A 26,427-nucleotide genomic window follows, 5' to 3' on the forward strand; every position below is an offset into this window, starting at 1 on the left:
ATGCTGCTGCTGCTGCTAAGTCTCTTCAGTCATGTCCGACTCTGTGCGACCCCATAGACGGCAGCCCACCAGGCTCCCCCGTCCCTGGGATTCTCCAGGCAAGAACACTGGAGTGGGTTGCCATTTCCTTCTCCAATGCATGAAAGTGAAAAGTGAAAGTGAAATCGCTCAGTCATGTCCGACTCGTAGCGACTCCATGGTCTGCAGCCTACCAGGCTCCTCCGTCCATGGGATTTTCCAGGCAAGAGTACTGGAGTTGGGTGTTGGGGACGGTAGATGGACTGAATTACTGTTTTTAGATTAATGCCCCAGGGAAACTTCTACAAACCTTTTCAAGTTACTAGTGAAGGGCAGGAGAAGACAACCAGTTTATCACTACTCATCATCACCCAATGCTCAGTTGTACGAGACTCTTTGTGACTCCATGAACACCAGCCGTGCTCCTCTGTTCATGGGATTCTCCAGGCAACACTTCACTACTGTCCTCTGAGCAGTTCTGTACAGAAAAGCACATAAAAGCACAACCACTCTAGAGGATGTCTGCATGTGACAATATACACCGGACCCATGAACTAACTTAGGTAATTGGACATGTGAACACACATTTTGTGTCTTTGAAAGTTTGCACAATGAAGGTTCATACGTAGGGGACTTACTGTATATAATAATTTGCACTACTTCCTTTCTTCTTACTCACTCACCATTTTCCTTTTAAAAGATTTCCCCCTTCTTTTTATTTGTTGTTGCTCTAAAAATTTACTCTCATTTAAAATAATACTTAACCTTCAAATTATTCTCAGCCTTCCACAAAGATTGCGTAACAGGAGGGTAGAAATGAGTCAAATTCTCTGACAGTTATAGTTATGTGTGTGAGTCTTGTTGGCTTTATTTTTCATGGTCTATGTAAAGATAAGATTTTATATCATTTTGAAAGAGTCAGTTAAGGCTAAAAGTAAAGAATGTTTCTAAACTTCCCGATAAATGGAAATCTTAACAAAACTGCCTTTGTTGTATATCCAGTCCTAAACTTGTCAGTCTCAATTTGTGTGTTTATTATTCCTGATTAGACTGAATTAACAACCTAACAAAGCATTCATTGAGCGTCTGTGTGAGACATCGCCTAGATCTCATAGCTGTTTATTCTAGTGCGTTTCTTGTTAATAATTCTTTCCTTCTGATGGTAAAATAATCCCTAGGAATTAAATTGATATTTTAGTCACCACTTAGAGACCTTGTCTCATTCTTGTGGCTTCAGCTTCCACCACTGATGACTCAGATAGCTACCTTTCTGTTCTAAAATTTCATTTATATATAACCAAACTTTGATCTGAGCTTCCCTGGTGCCTCAATGGTAAAGAATCTGCCTGTAATGCAGGAGATGCGGGTCTGATCCCTGGGTCAGGAAGATCCTCTGGAGAAGGGAATGGCAACCTACTCCAGGATTCCTACCTGGAGAATCCCAGGGACAGAGGAGCTTGGTGGCCTAGAGTCCACAGGATCTCCAGAGTTGGACACAAGTGAGCAACTAAACCACCCACCACCACCAAACTTTGATCTTGGAAATTAAGATCTCAAAAGATAATTTAGTCTGTTAGAACCAGTTTGAGAATCAAGCCCAGATTGCCTTTCTAACTATGTCAACTCCCATCATCTCCAACAACTCTGTAATTTAAAAAATGAAGCCTGTCCTTCCCCAAAGTATCGACTCCCCAGCAGAGGTCTCCTCCTCCTTCAAATGGCATGTGAGGGGAGCTTTTGCTTTTTCACCTCGCTTAGTGAATATTTATTGCTTTCTGGGACAGATGTTCAACTGAAACAGACCATAATTAGCATTGGCCAATAAATCACCTTAAACCTTGTAGAAACAGAAGGTGTGAGCCTGATCTTAAGAGTGCTGTCCTGTCTGGTTTTCTAGAAAAGACTTACTCTGCACCATGGGCATCTCCCCGCACACACTGCAGTGTCAGTGAGATCCTTCGAGAGACCAGCTAAAGAGTGTCCCATCATTTGGGCTGGCCTTCCCTTCCTGTCTACTAGTCCCCAAGTACCAATGAGCTTTAGAAAATGTCTCTTAAATGCATGCTTTTCCCTTTCTTCCTACCATGGCCATTATCCCAATTGAGATTTCCTCCATTTCTTCTGATTTCCTTTTTCTCCACTCCAGGAAATCCATGGTCTCTAGTGTCTCCACGTATCTTAATGCAGAGTCCAGCAGCTTTCACATAAATGTTCAGACTCCTTGCTTTTATTTTGTCACTCTCCTTCCAGAAAACCTATTGCTGTGTGTGTGCTTGCTAAGTCTCTTCAGTTGTGTCTCTTTTCAATCCCATGAACTGTAGCCCGCCAGGCTCCTCTGTCCTTGGGATTCTCCAGGCAAGAATACTGGAGTGGATTGCCATGCCCTCTTCCAGGGGATCTTCCTGACCCAGGAATCGAACCCACATCTCTTATGTCTCCTGAATTGTCAGACAGGTTCTTTACCACTTGCTGTGTAAGACTACAGATTTCTCTGTTGAAATTCCTCAGAGTCTATGCAGAGTATTAAGGCAGCAGAGATGGGGATGTGGTTAATTTCCCCAGGGCAATCAGACATCAGGGCAGGCTGCATGGTGGAGGTGACATTTAAACAAGTTTGAGAGTGGGTTTCGAGGCTGACAGAGAATGGAATTTCAGGTTAAGAGAGAACCTTCTCTTCCTTATTTCTTGTCTCTGACCCTAGGTTCTGTTTGGTTTGGTTTTTATTTCCAAGCCATTTTAAGGATCTATGCCTTGTGTGTCCCGTTTGTAAATGAGAAGCTTAGAGGGTGTTGAAAGAAAACACTGATATATGAATGGGGCAGAACTAGAATATGGTTTTCAGGACGGATTCCAGTCAGGGTTTTATTCTCAGGCCATGTGGCTCATTAATTAGATAATCAGATAATAATACTAATAACTGACATTTGTGTAGCAATTTATATTTTTTCAAGCACTTGCACATCCATTATCTCATTAGGTGCTCAAATTTGCAGAGATGAAGATTTTAGAGCACGAATAATGACGTGTGATAGGAGCAGGCACTCTGAAGCCACACTGTCTTGCTGGCACCAGGCTTGGCATGACTGCTGTGTGTTCTCAGGCAGTGGGACCCTCAGTGATGTCAGCATACATGGGGATTTCTGCACTTTTATTGAGATCCTGTTAGGATTCCAGGGATTAACAGATATAAGCTGCTCAGGACAGTCCCTGGAACTTCGTAAACCCTCAGGGAAGGGGAGCTGGTTTGCTATCCTTGCCTTCATCATCTGTGATGTCATACATGAGGAAATGGACTAGAGTCCACCAGATCTGCTGTGTTCTGGCCCTGGACTTTTTTTTTTTTTCTCAACACACACCCACTCCAGCAGGCATGATTGTAATCCAAATAATGACTTGAGAATGCCACTTTGTAAACCTCTGGTGTTTTCTCTGTTATCGCAAAGTACATAGTTTAATTAAGGCTTACTGTTTTCTGAAGCTGATGTCTCGATAAAGCAAAGAAGAATTAACAATTCTAAATGAAGTCTTTTTAAATTCATGTAAAGGGGACTTCCCTGGTGGTGGTTCAGGGGTTAAGAATCCAGCTCTCAATGCAGGGACCACAGGGTCGATCCCTGATCAAGGAACCAAGAGCCCATGTCCCTCAGAGCAGTGTAAGCCCACACACCACAACTACCGACTGAGCCCTCAATAATAGATCTTGTGTGACGCAATTAAGAGCTGACACAGCCAAATAAATAATTTTTTTATTTTAAATCCATGTAAAGAAAATGAGTGCACATGAGCAGGAAAACTAAAAGAGCTAGTCAATTCAAGGAGAAACTGACCATATATTTTAGTGCATGTTAATACGACCTGTAAGTGACTCAATTTTTAATGCAAGAAACGAACACTGCTGCCTTTCTGTCTGCTGACATTGACTTCTGCCCTGCTCCTGGAGGACAGCAGGCTTCCCCTAGCCAACACCTGGAATCTCTAAGGAGAGGCTTTTTGAAGAAGCAGTACCACACCCTGAGGTGTGAAGGTTTCTCCCACAAATGACTTCTATTTAGGGAAGAATTTTTCAACCCATTAATGATGATGTTTGTGTATGACTTAAATAGTTGCCTAGATGTTAGCCAACCACAACTCCCGAGTCGGAGACCGAAGACAAGAACAGCTTTTCATCTTCATTTTACCAAGTGTGTGACGCTGGCAGACCTCTGCACACCCCTGTTCACACTCCTCAGAATAGTGACAAAGATATGAGGACTTTTTTTTCAGAGCAGGTTATTTTGTGGTTTTGGGGCTGCCTTGTGGCTTAGCAGTAAGGAATCCACCCACCAAGCAGGAGGCACAGGTTTGATCCCTAGGTCGGCAAGATTCCCTGGGTCAGCAAGATCCCCTGGAGAAGGAGATGGCAACCCACTGAAGTATTCTTGCCTGGAGAATCCCATGGACTGAGGAGCCTGGTGGGCTACAGTCCATGGGGTTGCAGAAGAATGGGACATGAGTCAGCGCCTAAACAACAACATGATCTTTAATTAATTCATATATTTGAAAACATATTGAGACATTGGTGTGACAGTCAGGATGCTCCCCTAGGTTTAACGGCGAGTCCCATGTCCCTGAACTCTTCAGTTCCCTTGGAATGTCTCCCCACTGTCCAGGTAGAACTAGTGTGTCTTGATCAGATCAAGGGCACACACACCCTTGATTTTGATCCATTTCTCAGAAAACAGTTTCCTGTCTGCTTTCTGGCTTCCAGGGCTGATGTATTTTGAACAGACCTCTGGGCTTAGCTTTGAGGACTGTCCCACGACAGGCGACAAAGAACTCACCGAGTCCCCTTAGGTCTGTGTCCTAAAGCACACCTGCTGGAAGGTGGCATCTGCTTTTGATGCTCTAATAGGATGTGGTGACTAACTGTTGCTCATAGTTCAAGATTCTTCTGGAGCAATTAATGGCACTCAAGGCAACATTCCATTTCCCTGGGTGGAATTTTAAGACCCAGTCTCTTCCTCTCTCCCTCAACATCCCAAGAAGTCCTCTTATGTTGTCCCCATTCCCTAGTGGATTCACATCATATCCTCAAGGATGCAGCCTCGTTTTGCCTCTAACCCAAGCAAGGCTTCATGGAAGGTCGTAAGGTCGTGAGGAAAAAAATCATCATTTAAAGCCCCAAACTATATAAATGCTTCTGAAATCTCTGAAAAATTTGTATTTTCTACCCCAGTGCACAGTAATGTTAATAAAGTTAATTGAGTTAGTTATACATACATTTTACTTTTATTATAAAGAAATTAAGAATTGTCTTCTAATTTTCACCTTTTTCATATTCTTGTATATCTGTGCTGTCTAAAATTGGAGTGAATAAACGCCATTCATTTGAAACCTAGTAATCAACAGGAAAAATGATTCTAAAATGCATGCGATGTTTTGGCTATTGTCCTGTTTTGTCCTTGCCAGGTGGTATGTCAGGGTTGTAATATTATGATATATTGCTCATTGTTGCAATTGCGCTTGTCAGACTACACATAGGCTCCATGCTTGAGATGTGTGAACAAAGTAATGAGACAGAGAATCTTTGTTTGTTTTCATGGAGTATTGATCAGATGCATCACTGATTCTATAAAAGAGCAGATTTGATTATTTCATGATGTGTATTTCAGGAGCACGTAAATCATATTTTTAATTGAAATTGCTTCGAAAGGGGGCTTTCAATTGCCACCTTTCTGTTCTGCCTGGAGAACATTTGTAGGTTTCTAGAGATAATCTTATGGATCCACTCAGAATTGACAAGTTTGTTTGACTTGCTAATTATATATGCAAGTAAGTTCATCAAAGCAAAGCAAAGTCATGCCATCTCTTTAAAAGGCAAGTAACCAGGACATACAGTGTTTTGGCTTTATAGACTGTTAAATTAGTTATATGAAATTAAAGAACTTTAACAATTGTATTGACATTTCCAAAAGTCTGTGCACTCTTGTATATCCGTTTTGACTTTCATTGCTGTGGAGATGCATTGTCGTGGCGGGGGGTGGGGGCGGGGGTGGTGCATGGCCAGTTCTAGGCATTGTGTCAGGGTGGACTGTCCTGAAAGAAATAGCCAAAGAAGTCACAGTGGGAAGCTGCCCATTGTTAGGTACAATGCTGACCACTCACCATAAAGGGCCTCTGCTTTTCTGCCATAGCTCACTCCCCTCCGTTGAGCAGTGACCTTCAGAAGGGTACGGACCAAGGGGAAAGCCCTTGGCTACAGTTCATTGCTGTCTTCTTAGCATCCACCCCATCCTTCTAATTTTGCAGTCAGTTCCCACCTCTGTCCCATCACCGATCCCTCTTCCCTTCCAGAGGCTCTGCCATGTCTCAGCCTGCCCATTACCTGGCATCAGAGACCAGCCCTTGACTCCGTCTTCATGCCTGACAGTTTCCACAGCAGCAGTGGGGAAAATATGTTCTTGGCATCCAGAATGAAACTCTGAATGTGTTCCCCATAGGTGCACCGTAGTCCTGGTGATTAGCCCTATAATACCATCAGTATGGACTAAATGACTTTTTGCAAGCTATTGCAAACTTCGCCATCTGGTATAGACAAATTTCTTGGGACTCTATTTTTGAAATTACAAGGAAAGGGATTGCAGTTGTACTTTTGCTATGCCCTTCATGATGAAATTGGGACTGGATGAAAATGGTTTTATTTCCTTGCTTGACTTTTTTTTCCAGAAACTGTATAGATTCCAGAATACCAAGTGTTACCTGTACTAACTAATCATCTTTGTATTCAATTTCCAATGATGGAAAAGTATTTTGCATTGTTTAGAAGTTCCATCAGGGGATTAGAGGGAAGGGGGAGGTCTTAAATGCAGAGGTTATGTGAACTGATCCTTATTAAGTGAAGAAATTGTTTCCCCCCCCCCCAAAAAAAATGGCCTATATCATGTCAAATCTGCGGTCTTATTTGAAATAAAAAGCCATGTTCTATTTTTAAAAGAAAGAAGGAACTTGAAATTCGCTTACACTCCTTAGAAATGATACTATAGTCTAAAACAGCCGAAGAGGAAGATTAAGGATGGGATTATGGATCAGACCTGGGTCTCCAGCATTGCAAGCAGATTCTTTACCATCTGAGCCACCAGGGAAACCCATGTATATAATTACCCTCCTTCAAAAAAGGAGTAACTTTGTACTATGGTTGAAATAACAAGAGAGAACTTGAGTTGCCAAGTCCCTCCTCCTCACCCAACTCACTCTACTTACCCCAGTCCCCTCTCAAACACACATACTAGATAATAGTAATACTCTTAAACTCTTCTGTACTTCTTTTCATCCCCAAAGTGAATATGAAATTTGATTAAAGAAAATTTGCTTACAAAGGAAATGGGCAAACTGTTGCAAAGATCCCATCTAAAAAGAAAGAAAATAAAAACCACATTTTCTCGTACAAAGTATAACTAAATATTGAGGCCAGGAATTCCTTTCTCCATCTCTTGCCCTGTCAGCCAGCTTAGCAGCACCAGTTTAAACACTGTATCTTCTCTTTGTTCTTCTGCTGTGTATTGCTGTGATGGCAAAGATAACTAGCCCTCAGAGATCATGTGAGATCAGGTTAAATTCTACATTGTATGAGAGCTATTAATATTTTACACACTGTCTACCCTTCAAGCTTTGAGTATTACATCACTATTTATACAACAGAACTTGTTACTGATTGGAAGGTTTTGAGTGTTCGAGCATCCTATTAATACAGGAGGAGATATATTAATGCAATTAACATGTACCAAAAGGAAGACTTCTAAATTATTTCAAATGTTTCCAACATTGTCTGATCCAAAAATAAGTACTTGATTAACTAATTTGTCTTGTAAGAAATGTCTCTATGTAGGTCAGGATGAGATCATTTGGGAAAAAAAAAATCTACTCTTTGGAGAACTTTAACACCACAGAAAAAAAAAAGAAAAAATCTCATTTAAGAGCTGGAGTCGAATTATATGGTCATTTTAGTTCTCAGAATTCAAAGCATAGATGGCTGGAATCATGCGCGTGTGATAATTCTAGGCTACTCTCAATAAATAATACATGTCATTTCTGCTTCACTGAGGCTGTCACTTACTGCTCTAAATGACTTTCAATGCAGGGCCCAGCCTGCTGTCCCAGAGTGCACTTCAGCTCAATTCCAAACCTGAAGGGTCCTTCCAGTATCCAGCCAGCTACCATAGCAACCAGACCCTGGCTCTGGGTGAGACAGCCCCGTCGCAGCTCCCCGCCCGCAGCACTCAAGCCCGAGGTGCGGGCCAGAGTTTCAGCCAGGTACGTGCTGGGGATGGGATGCTCTGCGGTGTTGATCCTTCGGCTCCAAGGGGTCAAGCGGGAAGCAGGGCTGTCAAATGGCTACAGTGTCCCCTCCTGCCTTTTTTACGAGTGCCCTGCAACTTTGGAGAGATGCTCTCGGTGCTGTGAGTGAAGGAAATGAATAACACGATACGATTATAGAATAACTCGAATTACAAGCATCTTTTTTTGCGGGATATATCTGTCAATTGCTCATGCTCTTTCTGCTTTCAATACACTTACCTAGGTGAATGTGCAAATGTGTGTCTAGTTCCTATTTCTGTGTTGATTATAAATATGACGTGCATGATGAGTTTGTGAGGGTACCTGAAACACATTCTCTCTCCTTAAAAAAAAAAAAGCGTGAAATTATTCTTTGGGGTTAATCATATAAAGGAACATAGTATAAAGGCATCATCACATATACACATACAGAACTGTTCTGAAAATAATTGTGGTTGAGTTGGAATAGTTACACTTTGTCAAGTTTGATTTTGAAATGCGCCCTGAGTTGTTTCCTGAAGATGCGTACTTGCTCTTGTGGTTTTAATGTACACATTTATTAGCTGCAGTTAAAAATCAACTCTTGGTAAAAAGAAGTGGCTACCAACCCCCATTAAGAAAAAAATTGTTGTAAATGTTGTGATATATACATGTGTGTGTATTTATGTGTGTGTGTGTATTTATGTGTGTGTGTGTGTACTACCTAATACTTTAGTTTTGATCATTTTGGGGTGCAGGCTATATTTGGTCAACCCACCAGAATTAATATACTGAAGGGCTATCTTGTTTTAAGCTACTTTATACTTATTTTTTAGTATAAAGGGACACGAGACCCTCTTAATCTCTGTGCATCATTCCTGGAATGAAGAACTACAACCCCAAAAGCACCCCTTAAACTGACAAGTTTAATTTCATCCTTTCTGCATTTATTGGGCAGTTCCTCTGCCAGAAATCCTTGCCCAGGCACACTACCTACTCCAAGCTCCTGCATCAACCAAACTCATCTCTGTCACCGATTCATTGCTATTAGGCATCCGTGTATCTTCCCAACAAAACTGAAAACCACTCTAGGGCAGGGCTATTTTCATTTTTTTATCACCATCCACATGGCCGCCAAGAAATGTCTGCTGGCAGAGAGGAGGCAAGGCAAGTTAGAATGGCATCATGCAGTCATCCTGAGATGCTTTTTTGAGGTGATAGAACATAAATGAAGCATAAGCTGAAAAGTCTCAATGCGTTTCAATTATTTTAAAGTTAAATGATTGTCCCAGCTATCCATTATCTATGATTGTCTTTTTCAGGCCAAACCTTTGCCCATCAGTGGCAGTGTAACTGTTACCTTCTTGTGATGTCAAAGTGATGTGGATAAAGTGGAATGGTAAATAAAGCATTCCACTGCGAGGGGCCCGTTGCCCCATGGGGGTCCAGGATGTGACTCTAGTTCAAAGATCTGGTGGTGTGTGATGCTCAAGAAGGAAAAGACCTTGAATTCATTGCATCCAGGTCCATACACACAGACTAACCCTGGAACTGTGCTAGTTCCCAGCTCCTGGATCACTGCTCTTGAAAACACTGGTCTGTTCTATCCCCCTTACAGAAATCTGATAGACACAAGAGGGAATGTCTAAAAAATATTTTTTAATTAATTAGAAAAAATTATTTTATATACTTTCATTTATCATATATGCAAAATAGTTCTTATTTGCTTATGTAAAAACATTATATAATGTTTGAAGTATTGAGTGATGTTATTAGCATAGAAAATGTTATTAGATCTTTTTAATCTCATTTTATTTTATTAAAATATGAAGCTACAGGATTTTTTTCTCTAGGTACATATTTTTTTTCCTCTAAAAAGCATCCCATTCTTGAACTCTCTTTTAATCTTCCCATCTACACTGAACTCTCTCTGACCATGATATACTGATCGTGGTGGGATATATGTAAATTTGAATTCTTTGGGAGTAAATAAATGATTACAGACCTTTTTTATTTATTTATTTATTTATTTATTTTTTTGTCATACATTGATATGAATCAGCCATAGATTTACACGTATTCCCCATCCCGATCCCCCCTCCCACCTCCCTCTCCACCCGATTCCTCTGGGTCTTCCCAGTGCACCAGGCCCGAGCACTTGTCTCATGCATCCCACCTGGGCTGGTGATCTGTTTCACCATAGATAGTATACATGCTGTTCTTTTGAAATATCCCACCCTCACATTCTCCCACAGAGTTCAAAAGTCTGTTCTGTATTTCTGTGTCTCTTTTTCTGTTTTGCATATAGTGTTATCATTACCATCTTTCTAAATTCCATATATATGTGTTAGTATGCTGTAATGTTCTTTATCTTTCTGGCTTACTTCACTCTGTATAAGGGGCTCCAGTTTCATCCATCTCATTAGGACTGATTCAAATGAATTCTTTTTAACGGCTGAGTAATATTCCATGGTGTATATGTACCACAGCTTCCTTATCCATTCATCTGCTGATGGGCATCTAGGTTGCTTCCATGTCCTGGCTATTATAAACAGTGCTGCGATGAACATTGGGGTGCACGTGTCTCTTTCAGATCTGGTTTCCTCAGTGTGTATGCCCAGAAGTGGGATTGCTGAGTCATATGGCAGTTCTATTTCCAGTTTTTTAAGGAATCTCCACACTGTTTTCCATAGCGGCTGTACTAGTTTGCATTCCCACCAACAGTGTAAGAGGGTTCCCTTTTCTCCACACCCTCTCCAGCATTTATTGCTTGTAGACTTTTGGATAGCAGCCATCCTGACTGGCGTGTAATGGTACCTCATTGTGGTTTTGATTTGCATTTCTCTAATAATGAGTGATGTTGAGCATCTTTTCATGTGTTTGTTAGCCATCTGTATGTCTTCTTTGGAGAAATGTCTGTTTAGTTCTTTGGCCCATTTTTTGATTGGGTCATTTATTTTTCTGGAATTGAGCTGCAGGAGTTGCTTGTATATTTTTGAGATTAATCCTTTGTCTGTTTCTTTATTTGCTATTATTTTCTCCCAATCTGACGGCTGTCTTTTCACCTTACTTATAGTTTCCTTTGTAGTGCAAAAGCTTTTAAGTTTCATTAGGTCCCATTTGTTTAGTTTTGCTTTTATTTCCAATATTCTGGGAGGTGGGTCATAGAGGATCTTGCTGTGATTTATGTCGGAGAGTGTTTTGCCTATGTTCTCCTCTAGGAGTTTTATAGTTTCTGGTCTTACATTTAGATCTTTAATCCATTTTGAGTTTATTTTTGTGTATGGTGTTAGAAAGTGTTCTAGTTTCATTCTTTTACAAGTGGTTGACCAGTTTTCCCAGCACCACTTGTTAAAGAGGTTGTCTTTTTTCCATTGTATATCCTTGCCTCCTTTGTCAAAGATAAGGTGTCCATAGGTCCGTGGATTTATCTCTGGGCTTTCTATTCTGTTCCATTGATCTATATTTCTGTCTTTGTGCCAGTACCATACTGTCTTGATGACTGTGGCTTTGTAGTAGAGTCTGAAGTCAGGCAGGTTGATTCCTCCAGTTCCATTCTTCTTTCTCAAGATTACTTTGGCTATTCGAGGTGTTTTGTATTTCCATACAAATTGTGAAATTCTTTGGTCTAGTTCTGTGAAAAATACCGTTGGTAGCTTGGTAGGGATTGCATTGAATCTATAGATTGCTTTGGGTAGAATAGCCATTTTGACAATATTGATTCTTCCAATCCATGAACACGGTATGTTTCTCCATCTGTTTGTGTCCTCTTTGATTTCTTTCATCAGTGTTTTATAGTTTTCTATGCATAGGTCTTTTGTTTCTTTAGGTAGATATACTCCTAAGTATTTTATGCTTTTTGTTGCAATGGTGAATGGTATTGTTTCCTTAATTTCTCTTTCTGTTTTTTCATTGTTAGTATACAGGAATGCAAGGGATTTCTGTGTGTTAATTTTATATCCTGCAACTTTACTATATTCATTGATTAGCTCTAGTAATTTTCTGGTAGAGTCTTTAGGGTTTTCTATGTAGAGGATCATGTCATCTGCAAACAGCGAGAGTTTCACTTCTTCTTTTCCTATCTGGATTCCTTTTACTTCTTTTTCTGCTCTGATTGCTGTGGCCAAAACTTCCAACACTATGTTGAATAGTAGTGGTGACAGTGGGCACCCTTGTCTTGTTCCTGATTTCAGGGGAAATGCTTTCAATTTTTCACCATTGAGGGTGATGCTTGCTGTGGGTTTGTCATATATAGCTTTTATTATGTTGAGGTATGTTCCTTCTATTCCTGCTTTTTGGAGAGTTTTAATCATAAATGAGTGTTGAATTTTGTCAAAGGCTTTCTCTGCATCTATTGAGATAATCATATGGTTTTTATCTTTCAATTTGTTAATGTGGTGTATTACATTGATTGATTTGCGGATATTAAAGAATCCTTGCATTCCTGGGATAAAGCCCACTTGGTCATGGTGTATGATTTTTTTAATATGTTGTTGGATTCTGTTTGCTAGAATTTTGTTAAGGATTTTTGCATCTATGTTCATCAGTGATATTGGCCTGTAGTTTTCTTTTTTTGTGGCATCTTTGTCTGGTTTTGGAATTAGGGTGATGGTGGCCTCATAGAATGAGTTTGGAAGCTTACCTTCATCTGCAATTTTCTGGAAGAGTTTGAGTAAGATAGGTGTTAGCTCTTCTCTAAATTTTTGGTAGAATTCAGCTGTGAAGCCATCTGGTCCTGGGCTTTTGTTTGCTGGAAGATTTTTGATTACAGTTTCGATTTCCTTGCCTGTGATGGGTCTGTTAAGATCTTCTATTTCTTCCTGGTTCAGTTTTGGAAAGTTATACTTTTCTAAGAATTTGTCCATTTCATCCAAGTTGTCCATTTTATTGGCATAGAGCTGCTGGTAGTAGTCTCTTATGATCCTTTGTATTTCAGTGTTGTCTGTTGTGATCTCTCCATTTTCATTTCTAATTTTGTTAATTTGGTTCTTCTCTCTTTGTTTCTTAATGAGTCTTGCTAATGGCTTGTCAATTTTGTTTATTTTTTCAAAAAACCAGCTTTTAGCTTTGTTGATTTTTGCTATGGTCTCTTTAGTTTCTTTTGCATTTATTTCTGCCCTGATTTTTAAGATTTTACAGACCTTTTTTAACCCTTCTGTCTGTCCACACTTCTAAGTCTAACGAGGCAGAAATAGTCATAAATAAGGGATAATTTATATTCAGATTAACTTATGAAAGCTCTGAATTCAGCTTTTGCCAGTTTCCTAGAACTTATAAGACATGTAGCTAGTAAAGCAATAAAGTTCTACCTCTCTTTTATTTTTATCTTAAACTCATTTAATACTCATGCTTGGCTTCCTCTCATAAATATTTAAGACCCCTGTAATTTGAGTTAAAACATTAAGTCAAATGAAAAAAAATCACATTTCCCATAGCTGAGCATCATGGAAAATGGAAAAATCAGTATCAAGAGAAAAATCAATTCATTATCAGCTTAACTTGTGAGCATCTTATGCACTCAGTTCATACATAGCTCTGTGAGGACTATTAAACCAAAGCTTTCTTATTTATAAAATCAATAGTTACCATTTACTGAGACCCGGAAGTAATCTGTTTTACATACATCCTCTTACTTAATCCCCACCATATTTACATTTTAAATTTAAATTATCATTTACATCTTAAATATGCAGAAACTCAAACTCAGTGCATTTAGAAGAGTTGCCAGGCACCATTTTAAGGTAGCAGCAGTAAGAATGGGAACAGAATCTTGACTGAATTGAAGCCTAATCATTTTGAGGGAGTGTTTCATAGGTTTCCTTTTATATATTGACTGTTTCAATTAAATGTATCTACAGCTTGATCCTAGTAAGAACTCTACACATGTAGAGCAGCAATATGCTGATTTATCTTCCACATTGGAGTTCTACTTGTTGGAGTTAATTCTATCATCCACCAGTTGCCATGGGAGTAAAACAGTAGCAGCTCAAAGGACAGATTGGGCCTCACATTAAAAGTCTGCTTTAAAGTTTAATCAGAAACTGTAACTTGGTTGTGAAGATGTCAAAGCTGTGCATTTGAAGGCATCTATCAATGTGCATATTCAAGGTGATAACTTCAGTTAGAGTCATAGGCTACTGGCCTGCCCTCATTTATCTGACCAGTGAGTGTTTGCAGTCTGAATATTCAAACAAGGGGGTTGTTCTAATCCACTTGGTTAATAGGATGGAGGCTACTGGTGGATTGCTGAATCCTATTTATTTTAGCAGAGCGTCAGATCTGGGTACCACGATTCACTCTCAGCTTCAGCATGCTGCAGTATGAAAGGCATGTTTTAGCGTGATTTCACAATCATGTCAGAGAAATGCTGAACAAGTACACCAGTACTTTTACTCAGCATTTAGTGTGCTACCCTTGAAATAAGGAGGTCGCATGTCATCCCCATAACATCTCCTTTGCTCAACTTGTCCTGAGAATCCCTGTCTTCCAGTGGTTTCCCAGAGCCCTGTGACAAATTCTTTTCAATATTCTAAATAGTGTTCAAGCTCACTTCTGCCAAGCTATATTAAATTTTAGAATATCCTGTCATCATCAAGTGCCAAAAGGGCTACGATAGTTCAAATAATGGCTCACAGATGCCAGACCAGGTTAATAAGGTCAGTAACCAAGTAACACAAAAACATTTCACTTTAGGGAACCTAAAAAAAAAATGTGTAATTCTAAAGTAAAGCAAATGGTTTTCTATCTGGCTCATAAATCATGTCAGAGTATAATTCAAAGGAGTATCACAAATATTCAAAGATTTGGGTTTCAACTTTTAACCAATACTAGTTTATTCAGCATGATAAATGTTTGTGGGGTTATCATCACCAGGCTTCACATCAGGCCCTGGTGCATGGTCTGCCTTACCATACTGGGTCAAGCTGAGTCACAAAATTACCAGAGAATTCTAGTTCTCTGGGGTGACCCTAACTGAAGTCTTTGAAGTCATTCTCCTCAGACTCTAAGATGAATTCACGGGACTCAGCTGGAGGAGAAAGTATAAGACCCTTCCCATCAGATCCCAAGGCCTTTCTGGAAAGTCACTTGAGCTGATTCAGTTATCCTTTGCCCCACCACCATGTTCCACTTAGCTGTCCTGCCAGCTCGCCTCCTCATCCAGGTGTATAGACTATCCCTCCATCTCTCCCTTCTTCCTCCAAGTCAACCTTAGCCTTCATGTAGCTCCTGGTAGGTGCCCCCAATCAAAATAGAGCTGTTCTTTCCGTTGCATTTATATATATATAGGCTATTCTTTGATGCCTTCAGGATGTTATGTGTGCTTACTGTGTGCTGAGCTGTATATTTGCTTACCATGGAGAAGAGGACAGACATGGTCCCTGTCCTCAAGGCCTGTCTATTCTAGCAGCAGCGATGGGAGCGCAGAAAATCAATACAGTGAATAAGTGAATTGCATAGCTTGTTAGCAGATGATGAATTCAGAGAGGAGGGAATGGATACGGACGAGGATAAGTAGTCTCCGCTGTTGGGGATGGGTGTGGTACACGGGGCCTCGTGGAGCAGATGACATGGCTCTGGGGCAAAGACAATAGAGGAGAAGAGTCAGGAGCTGTGCCTCTGTCTGGGGGACAGCAAAGGCCGTGGCCGTTGGATGTCAACCTGGCATGTTGACTGGACCAGCAGTGACGGCTGGGTGGCCAGAGTGGGAAAGTAGATGGAAAACTGACTTGATCATCATCTTGTCTTTCACTCGAGTAAAATGAGGAGCTGGTAGAGAATTCTGAGCAGAGGTACAACATGCCTGACTTATGAGTCGAAAGCCTCGTTCGGTCATTTCACATATAATATCCCATAGTACAGTGCATGTAAGTCTGTTTCCTCCTATCAGATTGCCTTGTCACCAAAGTGGAAACCATACAACATATTAATCTCCACATCTTGAGTGACTGGCCCAGGGTTCACCAAATATTTATCACTTTCCTCAAACCCCAGCCTTCTTCTTTGTACTCATACTGCAAAGGCTTCTGGGTGGTGAGAGGATTAAGAAGTTAGGTCTTTTCCAGCCTTCACCTGCTTCCACTCACATCCAATTTCCTATGGGTTATATGAAATGTCAAATGTAAATCTCCCAGCACAGCAGAGTCTCTCTAAAAATGTTGGTTTCCCCCATGTCCAAACACAAGGTAGTTGTGAGAAACACATTCACCAGCCCAAAACCAAGGGATGGACCCGGAGACATGAAGCACGGCAAAAGCGAGACTTTTAATGATTTGCAAGATCGGGTGTCTGGTGGGCAGGCACAACCAGGGCCGTTACAGCAAGCAATTTATTCCCTAACACGCAGGTCCCTCACCCTGGTTCCTCACTGGCTGAGTACTATGGGATGTACAGTCTTCCCCAAGGTCAACTAAGTTTCATTATTTCTCCCTTCCCAACTTACATCCGCATTTTTCAACAAAGGCTTTCTTGCTGGTGTATCACTTCCCCCAGCATCCTGTTTGCCTAGGGAATCTCCAGGTGCATGAACTGTGTCTCTCCTGCAAGTCATTAGGCAAGTTTAGAACCAGGGCACAGGCAGTGGGTGGAGTCCTATCTATTTAGGATGCAGTCTGATCTCCCTCCCCCGATCCTACCTTTCTTTATCTAAAGAGTCCAGGCCTCAACTTTGTCATGTCTGAAAGCTTAGCTGTTAGTGCTCTTCCACTCAGCCTTAGCTACTGTGTCTCGAAAATGGACCACTTCAAGTTTCTATTTCTTACAGTAGTCTCATCAAGTATTTCATGCCTCAGAGTGACAAAAGAAGCAAGAAATAGAGAGTGTACACCTGTACACAGAACACTGGTAAAGAAGTACAGGAACCTGAAGATTTTAAAACCACTTTCACACTGTCCAGCAGAACTAAAGTGAGCCTGTCTACCTTATAATCGTAGGAAATTCCTGCTTCCTGCAGGAGATTAAGAATTGCATGATTGTTCTTTAAAAATAATACTCGAACAATGGTAGATACACTAGAAAAAGAAGTAAGCTTTTTGAGAAGCAAAAAGCAAAAAGCTTTTGATCTGGCCTGTCTACTTAATGTGGCACTGACTTTTAAGTCTTAAAAGTTCTCACTTGCACTACATCATAATAATAAATACACCATCTGCTCACTTCTGCCAGAAGTCGATAAGTTTTGAACATTGCTTATTGGTGCCCCTTCATGCTAGGTGGATTGAAGGCCAAGGGGATGGAGAACTCTGGATGGCGGTGGGATGGACACAGGGACACGCCTGGTTCCAAGGAGGACCCAAGCCTCCAATGAACACTTGCATCTTGATTGCTGAATGCAAAAAGTTACACAGGTGCCTAGTTTGACATTGTTCCAGTTTGCTGAATTAGGAAAGAACTTGTTGCTGGGTGGCACCTGTAAGGAGAAAAGTCCCTAAAAAACTTGGAAAACACAAAATTGCTGAGATGTCTTTAGTGTAGAATGTATATATTTATACTGCATTTACAGGAGAAATCATGTCATTTTGTACGCTTCGTCTGGCATATCTGCAGGAAACTCGCACTTTGTTTTTAAAAGCGTTTTCAGATAATTACGTGTTGGAAATCCTTTCTCAGTGCTCTGCTTTAAATTTTTACCCATTTTCTTTTTCCAGTAGAAATATATTTAATCTAGTTTCAATAGCTGAAGCATTCCTCATTGTGGGCAGTGTGCGTATGTGTTTTACTCTAACATTTCTTCTTCTGTGCAAATGTTTGTGTTATTAAAGTTATACTAAATGAGCCTCTTGCTGAAATAAAAGTTTTACATAGTGTATTTTTGCCAAGGCTCATGTTTCTTAGAAAGAGTTGCCATCAAAAAGTCCCTCTTAAAGATAAATTTGTATAAGAGACTCATATCATTGCTTTAATTTTTTCTTCTCTATTTTCTTTCTACTTGGTGGTTGTTGTTCATTAGCTAAATTGTGTCTGGTTCTTTGCGGCCCCATGAACTGCAGCACACCAGGCTTCCCTGTCCTTCACTATCTCCTGGAGTTTGCTCAAACTCATGTCCTTTGAGGCAGTGATGCCATCAAAGCATCTCATCCCCTGTCACCCCATTCTACTTAGTAGACCATAGTGTTGGCCACATGAAATACTTTTGAGAATATTTACTGATAGTGACCCTAATCATACTTTTATTAAAGTGAGGTTGGAGAGAAGGAAAAACCAGTACCTAAGGTACAAAATTCTGTACTTCCCTTTTTATATGAGTGGCTTAGGGGCCCTGGAGCACTGGATCCACTTTGCTCATGTTGTTGGTCAGTCACTAAATCGTGTCCAGCTCTTTGTGACCCCAGGGATTGCAACATGCCAGGCTTCCCTGTCCTTCACTATTTCCTGGAGTTTGTTTAATCTGTGTCCATTGAGTTGGTGATGTTGTCTAACCATCTCATCCTCTGCTGCCCCCTTCTCCTTTTGCCTTCAATCTTTGCCAGCATCACGTCTTTTCTAGTGAGTCAGCTCTTCGTATCAAGTGGCCAAAGTAGTGGCGTTTTAGCTTTAGCATCAGTCCTTCCAATGAATATTCAGAGCTGATTTCCTTTACCATTGACTGGTTTGATCTCCTTGCAGTCCAAGGGATTCTCAAGAGTCTTCTCCAACACCACAATTCGAAAGCATCAGTTGTTTGGCGCTCAGCCTTTTTTATGGTCCAACTCTCACATCTGTACATGACCACTGGAAAAAAACCATAGATTTGACTAGATGGATCTTTGTTGGCAAAGTAATGTCTCTGCTTTTTAATATGCTGTCTAGGTCTGTCCTAACTTTCCTTTCAAGGAGCGAGTGTCTTAATTTCATGGCTGCAATTACTGTCAGCAGTGATTTTGGAGCCCAAGAAAGTAAAATCTGTCACTGTTTCCACTTTTTCCCCAATTCTGTCTGCCAGGAAGTGATGGGACTGGATGCCATGATCTTTGTTTTTTGAATGTTGAGTTTTAAGCCAGATTTTCCTCGCTTCATCCCAGTGGTAATGACTTCAGGGATGGCGTGTGGACTCCCCACAGAAGCTGTCTCTTCATTTTATGTTTCATATGAGTTTTCACCTAAAGCAGTGCTCCTCAAAGGAATTGCTAGACAAGGCACTTGATGATTTTATTTGGCCATTTCTGAAATCAGATCTTTTTCACAGAACCAGGATTTTCTGTCTCGGGAATTATTTAAAGAGAGGCCTTTCTTCTGAAGACAGTTTCAAAAGAGAAGTTATTGAGATTTTGGGAGCTGTGATGATAGTGTTCAAGCAAATTGATTTTCTCCCAGAGACTCAAAGGCACAAAACTTACTTTTTGGGTGTAGATTCCTTTTAGTGGCATATTACAGGCACATTTCATCTAAGACTTTGGCATTTTGGAGTTGGTGCTTTCGTCTTGTTTTTAAGTTTTGAGAGTAAATGGCTTTGTCCATAGTCCTGTACAAGGCTGGAGCTGTGCACCGCCTTACCCTAGTGAGTTCAACACATTCTCAGACATGTTCATCAGGAGCATGTAGCTGATACTACAAAATCATGTTACCAGATCCTTCTGCTTCGGCAATGGATTTCTCCAAAGATGTACATAAAGATGTACATCATAAAGCCATGGATGCTGTTTTTTGGTTTCAAAAGTTATTCAGGCTTCTTTATTCATCGAAAGAATGTTCCCCTGTCATTGCTGTTATTTTCTCACTGTTTTTTCCTCTCTCCATTTGCATTCCTTCAAACACCAGCCAGACCTCTTCCCACCAGACCCACTGCTACATTCCCACGTTTGGGCTCTTCTGTGACCCTGGCCTGATGCCTCGTCCTTATTTTTCTCTCCCTGCCTCTTGTGACACTGTTTTTGTCCTGGAGCACCACTCTGGGCAGTGACCTCCATCCCCACGACCAGGGTCACCTCCAGAGGAGAGAAACCCTGAGATGACTTATTAGGTTCACGAGTGTGATGGTGATGCCAGGAAGATGAACAGTGATGAATGCAGACTGCTGATCTCTAGTCATTAGGCTCCCATCTGCGAAGCCACAGAGCACAGGTTCCAGCTTCCCATTGCTGACATCTCTGACCCAGCTGCCTAGCATTCTGGGCAGACATTCCCCTTGACCCAGAGTTAGGGGCCTTACTGACAATTCCAGGAAACTTGGCAGGTCTAAATGCATCTTCACAAGGACTGCTTGTAAATCACGGGTCTGCTTTATAAAACGCGGTTTTGCTCGGTGATACTGCTTACTCATGATCTGAAGTCAAGATTCCTTGGAGAGTTCAGGCTGTCAAGTCCCTAGTTAACTGGCTGTTAAGTGTTGGGTCTTTGTTTTGGTTTTTTGCACATGGCCAAATCCCCAGAGAATGAGGCTTAAATAAGTTTCCAAGTTTGGAGAATTTTCCCCCCTCATTGCTCTTATGCCATCTCTGCTCCTTTTACAGAAAATACAACCTGAAAAGGTCAATAAACAACAATGTGGGTATTAAGGTCTATGCCATGTTCTGGCCCAAGAGCGCCATGTTTTGGGAATTGGAACTTCCCAATAAAAAACAGTGTAATTGTGAGCCAGACAGTATTCTGAAACAAAAATTTTAGTTTTTTTTTAAATCTCCAAAAGAACGTCAAGATTAAAATATTCCATGTAGGAGGATTGCAGAGAGAATTTCAAGAGAAAATTTCATATTTTTACATGGAATATAATAGGCTCTTGTTAATGGATTATTGAGTTAATGAGTGAATTGCTGCATGGAACCTGAGTACTTCTAGTTAATGGGAATAATACATATATTGCCTAAATTCCTATTTCAATATTCTTCCTACTACACTTTGAATATACATCCTCCCCTTAAACACTTTTGTAAAATAGGCATAAATCCACTGCATAATTACACAGTGGGATTCAGCATACCAAATGTAGACATACAAACACATGATGTAAAAATCACAACTGGAGTATATCCTAACTCTGACCCACCTGACACTCATATGTAAGCTGTAATGTAGATGAAATACTTCATCTTATAAAAGAGTTTTGATAAGTTAGTATCATTCATGTCTCACTAAAAAAAAAAAAAAAAAAAAAACCACAGTCTTTTTTTTTCCCTTTGCAGTATAATCTACATAAAATGTCCATAGAAATTAGAAGTAACGTCTTATTTTTCTCTTGATCATTTTCCCATAATGGGAAGCAAGAAAGGAGCAACAAGCAATTTAATGTGCACAGGACTCTGCCTATGGGAAATATTTAATCAGAGCATCTACTTAAAAATGTTCCGCTTCCTTGTCAGTTTCACATAGATGGGTTCCCCACTTTGGAGGGATGGAAAAGGCAATTAAAATAGTCCTTTGGTTTGAGACTGATTCAGACTGATGGGAGTGACAATCCCAATAGGAACTGCCCTGGTCAGTAATACATACTGTGTGATCCAGGACAATATTTGGGCTCCATCTTCTCAAAATATTTCCAAAAATTCTTATGTCACCATTTACTAAGGATCTCATCATCAACATAAAAAATTTTTAGTGTTCAGCACTCGTACACACACATTTCTAAATATTATAGTAGGATGTAGTGATCATTAATTTTTTTTTTTTGGATTTACAATTTTATTTGTAGTGCTAACACATGTGTAATGGGGAATTGAGCTTCTATGACAGCAAAGTAGATGAAATTCTCTGTGTGTTGAAATGTGCTTATGTTATTTTTAATCCAGTGACCTAGGCCATAATAAACCATCCTATGAATTGTATAGCTATCTTAAAATGTATCCCTAAGAGTTGCTAAAAAGAAATTATATAATGGAACAAAACATAAACACAAGGGTGGAGACAAACTCCTAAAAGATTACTGTTCTGTCCAACTGATGCTAAAAAACAGATTTTTCTCTTTAGCCAAAGAATGATTCTTAGGCACTTATTCTTGTGTAGGCTAATGTAACAGAGTATAATACCTCCAGATTATTTATTAAAAACTGCAGAGGGCCTTGTATAACTGTGCAATCCAGGAAAGTAGCCACTAGACACATCTGACTATTTAAATTTAAATTAATTCAAAGTAAATGTATGTTAAAATCCAGTGCATGTGTCTAGGGCCCATGCATCTATTGGCTACCATATTGGACAGTACAGATATAGAACATTTCCAACATAGACAATAACTATCTTAAAATGTATATGCAATTTTATTGTTTCCTTGTGCTTAGTTGCTCAGTCCTGTCTAACTCTTTGTGACCCCATGGACTGTAGCCTGCCGGGCTCCTCTGTCCATGGGGATTCTCCAGGCAGGAATATTGGAGTGGGTTGCCATGCCCTCCTCCAGGAGATCTTCCCAACCCAGGGATCGAATCCAGATTTCCTACATTGCAGGCAGATTCTTTACCATCTGAGACATGAGGGAAGCCCCAAATTTAAATTAATTCAAATTAAATGTATGTTAAAATCCAGCACATGTATCTAGGGCCCATGCGTATATTGGCTACCATATTGGACAGTACAGATATAGAACATTTCCAGCATAGACAATAACCAACTTAAAATGCATATACAATTTTATTGTTTATGATATTTTGCTTATTAACAAGCTACGGGCAAAATTTCACTGAGAGATCCTACAATATTTTAAAAGGTTTTTGAATTGCTGCTGTAGCCTGTCAACATACCTGGAACTAGTGTGGCTGTTCTTAAAACTTATACAGATTTGAGAGCCATTGAAGAAACCTTAGGAATAAGATTCAGCAGAGTTAGCACTTTCCCACCTGGAAGTTTCAACATAGTAAAAGCAGAAATAAAGTATTTTAACAATTTATCCAAGGTTTCCCTAGGATCCATGTTATTCTAATACTTAAATACTAGAATGCTACATGATGTTGTTTCAATTTATATTAGTATACTTTAGTATTTATTTTATTGAAAGCTATGCTTGCTGAGGAAGGCTTCCCTGGTAGCTCAGACAATAAAGAATCCTCCTCTCAATGCAGGAGATGCAGGTTCGATCCCTTGGTCAGGAAGATCCCCTGGAGAAGGAAATGGCAACCCACTAAAGCTTTCTTGCCTGGGAATGCCATGGACAGAGGATGCTGGCAGGCTACAATCCATGGGGTCACAACGAGTCGGACTCGACTTAGCGGCTAAACCACAATGATGCTACTGAGGAAGAGGGTATTTTTGTCACATAGGGTTATTAATGTTATAAATCCAAATCCAAGACATAACAAAAAGTGTTTCTTCTCTTGTAAGCAGGGGACTCTCAGGGACCCTAGGGGCTCTTTCTTGTGAGCAGGGACCCTCGGGGTGCTTTCTCCTCCTCATGCCCCTGTGAGAAAGGTTCCCAGAAATTCCTCTCAGAGGCTTTTCTGTCCCTTACCAGCTGGGTTCTGCATGGCAGAATGTTGCTTGGGCCCCAGGAGAGCTTCCAAAGAAAAGTAAAGAAAGATGGTCACTCTCCGCAGCTTAGCAGTAATTCTCAGCCCGACAGCATCTTCCAGGAGATTGTTAGAAACGCAGACTCTGAGGCCCACTTCAGAGCCCTCAATCAGAATCTCTTCTAGATTAGAGGCTAGCACACTTTAAATAAGCATCGTGATCACCTTGAGAATGTGATAAAAGGCAGATCCCGGGGCCCCTCCCCCAGAGTTTCCCATGCCATAAAGATGGGGTGATGTGGGTGCTGCTTCTGATGCCAGATGATGGATTGGGGACCACACTTGGAAAACCACTGCTCTGGGGCTGGCTCATTCTCATATTCGGTTCTACACTGGAATCACCTGGTGAGCTTCCCCAAAGCCTGATGGTTGACTCCCACCTCCAGAGTCTCTGGATTAAATGGCTAGTGGATACAGCCTGAGTACTGAGTTGTTTTCCTTTTTGTCTTCAAAAGCTTTCCCAACAATTATAATATGCAGCTAGGTCTGAGAAACACAGGCTGTGTATTTCATGCTCAGAACTTCTCTTGAGAGGGAAGCACAACTGGATGTGAGCAACCACCACCCCCACCAATGACTCTGGATGATTCTAGACTGTTTCTCTGGGGTCCAGGGGAGCATAGCAGCCGTGCAGAGCTTCTCCACCATGGAATCCCTGCGGTCAAAGCCTCGGGACCAGCTTTGTTATCCATCCCTTCATTCACCCCAGAAACATTTATGTATCTCTGCTATGAATCCTTCTTGTTCTAGTTACTTCTTTGTTCATCACTGAACAAAATCATGGAGCTTATATTTTACTTTCATTCTTACTGTTAAAGTCAAAATAATTACATTGTCATGGTGAAGAAAAAACCAGAACTGGAAAGTAGTTACAGCAATAAATATACATTCTCTTTGGAAAAAAATTTAAAGTATTGCAACAGGGGGAAGAGACTTCATTATAGAAGTGGGCTCAATGTCGAAAACAAGAAAAAGGAGGAATATCGACCTCTGGGTTGGGAAGATTCCCTGGAGGAGGGAATGGCAACCCACTCCAGGATCCTTGCCTGGGAAATCCCATGGACAGAGGAACCCGGTGGACTACAGTCCATGAGGTCACAAAGAGTCAGACACAACGCAGTGACTAAACACCACAGCCAGGGAGCAGGTTGATGGTCAGTAGATGGATAATTACTAGGAGGAAATGTCAGGGGGAAGGGTATTCTGGCTAAACTGACTTAGAAGGATTCTTGCTAGAATTGGACAATGCAGAGCCATGATGTGAAGAGAGTTCAGAGGTGCCTGACCACAGACAACTTGGTCAAGAAGAAAAACTTCGTCAGTGGATTGATACACACACATACACACAAATATATAAAATATATACATCATGTATAAATGCACACGCATATACCTACATATGTGATATATTCATGTGTAAATAAATATGTGCCCCCCCACACACACACACACCCCACACTGACTGTTTTTTAACAGACTCTAGGACACTCTTAATAGAGGATTTTGATGTTGCAGCAGTTAAGATCTTCACTTAAAACTGACGTTCTAGATAAAATTTGGAACCTGGCATTGTGTGCGGATGGAAGTGCCCGGTCTGTTACTTGCCAGTTGCCATTCCAAAGCGGGTGGAGAGGCAAAACTGAAACTTTTAATAAGGGAAAACATCTGTTCAGTCTCTCTCCCCCTCGGCCCTCCATCTCACTCGGGTCCTCCTCCCCACCTGTTTCCCACCCCTAATTTCAAATACTGCCTTCCTCACTTTCTGTCTTTCTGTGGACAGTCCTACCTCCTTTTCACACAGGCCTGCTCTCAAAAACTTTTCTGCTCCTCCGGGAAAGCCTGGAAGATCCCAGAGGTCCGGCCCAGAAGTGGTTGACAATGTAGTGTTTTCATTCGAATGCAAATTTGTCTCTGGACCGGATTCAAGGAAAGTGCTTTCCCCTCCAACTGTCTCTCCAGCTCCACCCCGGCCCTTGTTGTCTTTTGTGTTCTTGTAAATAAATGAGAGGCAACTGGCTTTCAGTGTGAAGACACAGCTGCAGGGGGCTCTTAAAAGCGAGCTGGAGAGAGAGAGATGCTAAAAGATTTGGAGCCTGGCGTTAAAATCTAGAAACGGGAGGCTATTTTTTTTTTTTTTTAAAGTCTGGCCATTTACAATCGCTCTGCTTCCTCTGGACATGCTTTTTGTAAAGCCTGAAAGCCCAAGCATATTTATTCCGACTTCATTATCTCCCCCTCCTTTTAACTTATCCACAAAGAAGAGTCAAGGGGAAAATGACAACAGAATAAACTCCACGAAGTTATGTTTATTTCTTACGGTTCTCCAGATAAGTATGCGACTTGGTCAATCCCAGAGGCAGAGACTGTATCCGGTGAAATGCCCTTGCGGGTCGGGGGGCAGTGAGGGGGTGGGGGGGTGGAGCGAAGGCTGAACGCCCGAATTTCTCAAAGGAACAGACCCTGATTGCCTTCAGGTAACCTGCTGAGTGACCTTTTCAAAGCTTCCGGGGGCTAAAATGCGATGCCTCTGCCCTTCCAGAAACCTCTGAGATGTATAAGCAGCATCCGCGTCCCACTTGTCGGAGGGGGTCCCCCATCCCCTGGTCAGCCGCCCTTTGCTTTCCGATTTTCCCTTCTTTTTGGGGGCGGGGGGAGATGAGCCCCCCTCCCGAGCGGCTCGAGGGGCGCCCGCGTCTCCCCCCGCACCCCCCACGCC

At 41.1% G+C, this 26,427-nt stretch overlaps 1 protein-coding gene across 2 annotated transcripts in view; it reads left to right on the top strand.

Moving 5' to 3' along the window:
* The window catches only part of CTNND2 (catenin delta 2), a 1,061,406-nt gene that overhangs the window by 591,814 nt on the left and 443,165 nt on the right, over positions 1–26,427 (top strand). For both annotated transcript variants that reach the window (XM_043887623.1, XM_043887624.1), the window contains exon 6: positions 8,135–8,307. In XM_043887623.1, the coding sequence (XP_043743558.1) occupies positions 8,135–8,307 (173 nt within the window). The remainder of the gene's footprint in view (positions 1–8,134; positions 8,308–26,427) is intronic.

The sequence above is a fragment of the Cervus elaphus genome, chromosome 25, assembly GCF_910594005.1.
Source record: "Cervus elaphus chromosome 25, mCerEla1.1, whole genome shotgun sequence".
Classification (NCBI taxonomy): Eukaryota; Metazoa; Chordata; class Mammalia; order Artiodactyla; family Cervidae; genus Cervus; species Cervus elaphus.